This window comes from Eurypyga helias, unplaced genomic scaffold (assembly GCF_000690775.1).
Source record: "Eurypyga helias isolate BGI_N326 unplaced genomic scaffold, ASM69077v1 scaffold34416, whole genome shotgun sequence".
Lineage (NCBI taxonomy): Eukaryota > Metazoa > Chordata > Aves > Eurypygiformes > Eurypygidae > Eurypyga > Eurypyga helias.
Window position 1 is genome coordinate 381 of NW_010257817.1, and position 3,642 is coordinate 4,022.

General features: G+C 59.2%; 1 protein-coding gene across 1 annotated transcript; it reads left to right on the forward strand.

Annotated features, from left to right (window-relative positions):
• The first annotated feature begins 25 nt into the window (after positions 1 to 25).
• LOC104511524 (G-protein coupled receptor 183-like) lies at positions 26 to 1,084 on the forward strand. Its single transcript, XM_010154177.1, has one exon. It carries the CDS (start codon positions 26 to 28, stop codon positions 1,082 to 1,084), a length of 1,059 nt encoding a protein of 352 aa, XP_010152479.1.
• Positions 1,085 to 3,642: the final 2,558 nt, after the last annotated feature.

Sequence of the window (3,642 nt, forward strand, 5' to 3'; positions counted from 1 at the left end):
CGGGGGCTGGCGAGGCACCGCGGAAATGGCTGTTGCGGAGGCCGCTTTCCCGCCCGCCAACCTCACCTCCAGCAACCAGAGCAGCTGCAACGTGCACAACCACCACTTCTCCGCCAAAGTCACCTTCTCCCTCTTCTACACCGCCCTGCTGGTGTTCGGCGCCTGTGGGAACATCCTGGCCCTCTGCATCACCTTCCAGCGCAGGAAGAAGAAACTCAATTCCACTGACCTCTACCTGGTCAACCTGGCCCTATCCGACGCCCTCTTCACCCTGGCACTGCCAGGCAGGATCGCCTACTACATCCTGGAGTTCGACTGGCCGTTCGGGGACTGGTTCTGCCGGGCCACAGCCTTCATTTTCTACATGAACACCTACGTGGGCATCTACTTCATGACCTGCGTGAGCGTGGACCGGTACATCGCTGTGGTGCGCACCAGACACCCCGGCAGGATCCGGAAGATGAGCCGTGCCAGGGGCGTCTGCATCCTCATCTGGTCCTTGGTGTTCCTGCAGACAGCGCCACTGCTTCTGCGGCCCATGACGCGGAGGATGGGGGACAAGCTGACGTGCATGGAGTACTTCAACTTTGAGGAGATTCCCAAGCTGCCCTACCTGCTCCTGGGGGCGTGTGTGCTCGGCTTCTTCCTGCCCGTGAGCATCATCCTGGTGTGTTACGTGAGGATCAACCTCAAGCTCTGCCAGACGGCCAAGGAGAACCCATTGACGGTGAAGAACGGGCACCACCGCCGGGCCTTCACCGTCATCCTGGTGGTGCTGCTGGCCGTCCTGCTCTGCTTCAGCCCCTACCACCTCAACATCGTCCAGTTTATGGTCAGGAAGATCCTCTACCAGCCATCCTGCCGCGAGCAGCAAGCCTTCAAGATGTCCCTGCAAGTCACCGTGGCGTTCATGAACCTCAACTGCTGCATCGACCCCATCATCTACTTCTTCGCCTTCCGGGGCTACAAGCGGAGGCTGCTCCGCATCTTCAGGAACAGTGGCCCGATGGCCACCTCCTCCACTGCCAAGACCCCCTCTGAGAGCAACAGCAACAGCCAGCCACCTGGCTCCGTCTCTGTTTAGTGATGCAATCCCCCTTTTCGCTCTGGCCCGCAGCTTATGGACCATCCCTGACGGTAGGAGCCAGAGCCGGGCTGCAGAGCAGGACCAACACCTCCGACAGGCTTCCTCACTCCCCTGCCTGGAGCCAGGGGCTCCCGCAAAGCCAACCCAGCTGGGACACAGCCCTGCCTGGCTCCACGCTCAGCACTGCTGGACCCGCTGTCCTGGAGCACAGAGAGACCCGTTTCCATCCCAACCCTGGAGGAGGCAGCTCGTGCAACCGCTCCCACTGGCAAACACACCCTGGGCTTTTGCCACACCGCATCACGCTGCCCTCCCACGCCTGTCCCACATCCCTTGCGGGGCCAGCGGCTGCTGGGATCCACCATGGCTGTCCCCACCTCTGTCCCCGTCCCTGCCCCCGGAGCGCTGGAGCAGCATTCCCGTGGGGCACAGGACAGCCGTCATGCAGCGCCCAGACTCAGGGTATTTCAGGAGCAGGCTGGGATCTTACTGCCGTGCAGAAAGTCACCTACAGCTCCTTCCCTGCTCCGGCAAACGGCAGCTCTGCTCTACCCCTGCCCAGCATCCCGCTCTTGCGCCCAGGCGCTGCGTGGGGTGAGCAGTAAGCGCGGGGCAGCTGTCAGTAACCCCTTCTTCATGGGAGAGGGGCACGGATGTGGATTTGCAGAGCTCCCAGGAGTGCCACTGCCTGCATCCGCTGCTCGGGCGGCTGCTCCCTCCTCGCAGCTGACGGCTGCCAGGAAGGGGATGCTGGGGCTGTAAGGCTGCAAACCCACGCAGAGGGCGCTTGCCGGGGAAGCCTTCCCAGCTCTCCTTTACGTGAAGGGAGTGGAGGAAAGGGGACAAGGGGACCAATGGTGGATTTACTTGACCTTGACTTGAACCTGGCACCCTGGCGAGTCCGAGAGCCTTGCGAAGGGCAGGTTACGCCCGAGGACTGACAGAGCGAGAGGAGGAGCCCCGAGACGCCGTGTGTTCCCATCGAGTCTACGCGGCTAGGAGAAAGTTGGCAGGAGCGAGGACCTCCTCGGCTCATTTCTGAGGTCATGGGACTTGGATAAAAAGCCACACGTGGGATTTCACAGCTCCTGGGACGGCTGGTCTTATGTTCGAGGTTGGGACAGAGACACAAAGAAAAAAGCAGCTTTATATTGCTGAAAAGTAAACCTGAAGAGGTTTCATGAACGGACATTTTTGATTATTACAAATCATTCTTTAAGGTAATAACCTTTCCTTATGGCTAGAAAGTTAATGACTGTCACATGCAGGCCTTCATTGTTTAAATGTGCATGAATGAGCTTTTTTTTTACAGTTCTACTTAGGTACTATAGCATCCTGAAGGCTAAGAGGGATGCCTAAAATAATTCAGGTGGGAAAGGCACTTGCGTAGGTCCTTTCAGGAGGTTATCTGAGCCCTCCTCAAAGCAGGTCTGACCTCAGTGCTGGCCTGAAGAAAGCCTAAAAAGCATGTTACAGTGGACAAGGAAGAGGTGGTGTCGATAATATAAGGATATCGATGGTCTGAAGACCCTAAAGGATCCTGGCTAGGCTGGTAGCTGCTGTACAGTGCTGGTGCACTGCTAGTTTCTCAGAGAAGTGTTGGCTGGAAGGGACCTCTCTGCATCACCTCGTCCAACAGCCTCCTCAAAGCAGGACCGTGGCTGGCATGGTGTCAGGCTGGTCATGGCTGCATCCATCTTGGAAACTCCAGGCAAGGAGGCTCCTCATGCCTGCAGCACCCACCAGATGCAAACATCTTCCCTCCCTGCCCAGTCTGAACGTCCCCATCCTCAGCTGGTAGCTGTCTCCCCGAACATCCCCTACTCGTTCTAACAAGAGCTTGGCTCTGCTCAAATTCCCGCATGACTGTGGCAAGGGCTGCCCGGAGAACAGCGGTTGGTAGTTCTTGGTCTCAGGCAGCCGCCGTACGGACACCGGAGCTCGGGTCTGCAGCGGAGGCCAACCCACCTCCTCAAGGCCAAGGCACGGAGATGCTTTGCCAGGCTGGGGCCTACGGCACAGGTGAAGGGCAACGCGTGCCGAAGCCTCCTCAGGAGAAGTCGGAGTGTAAACACGGCCTCCTTTGTTCTTCACTGGGCTGCGTTTCCTCCAAAGTATTTTACCAATAAAGGTGTTCCCACCTTTCATCCTCTTGCCACCTTTGGGGGAGGAAACAGGAGAACCACTGCGTGTGGCGCTGCTAAGAGGCAGCACGAAAGGGGGATCCAGCCTCCCCAGTCCGCCCTGGGGCCTCTCCCTGTCGAAAAGACCCACCTGGGGAGGGCAGCCCGTTCGCCGAGGGGACACCCGAGGGATGGGAGAGGGAAGGGTCGGAGGGAGCCTGGGCGAAGGAGAGCTGCCGAAGGAACCCTGCAGGGCCTGAGCCAGCTTGCCCACCTCGGGCTGTTCCCTGGCTGCTGGGAAATGGGGCGTTTCACCAAAACCCGAGCGAAACCCTTTGCCTAGAGATGCAGCCGTCCTTCTCCTACACTCCACTCACCGCCTGACCGGAGTGCCCCGCACCCCGCTTGTGGTAACCAGCCGGCGCCCCGAGC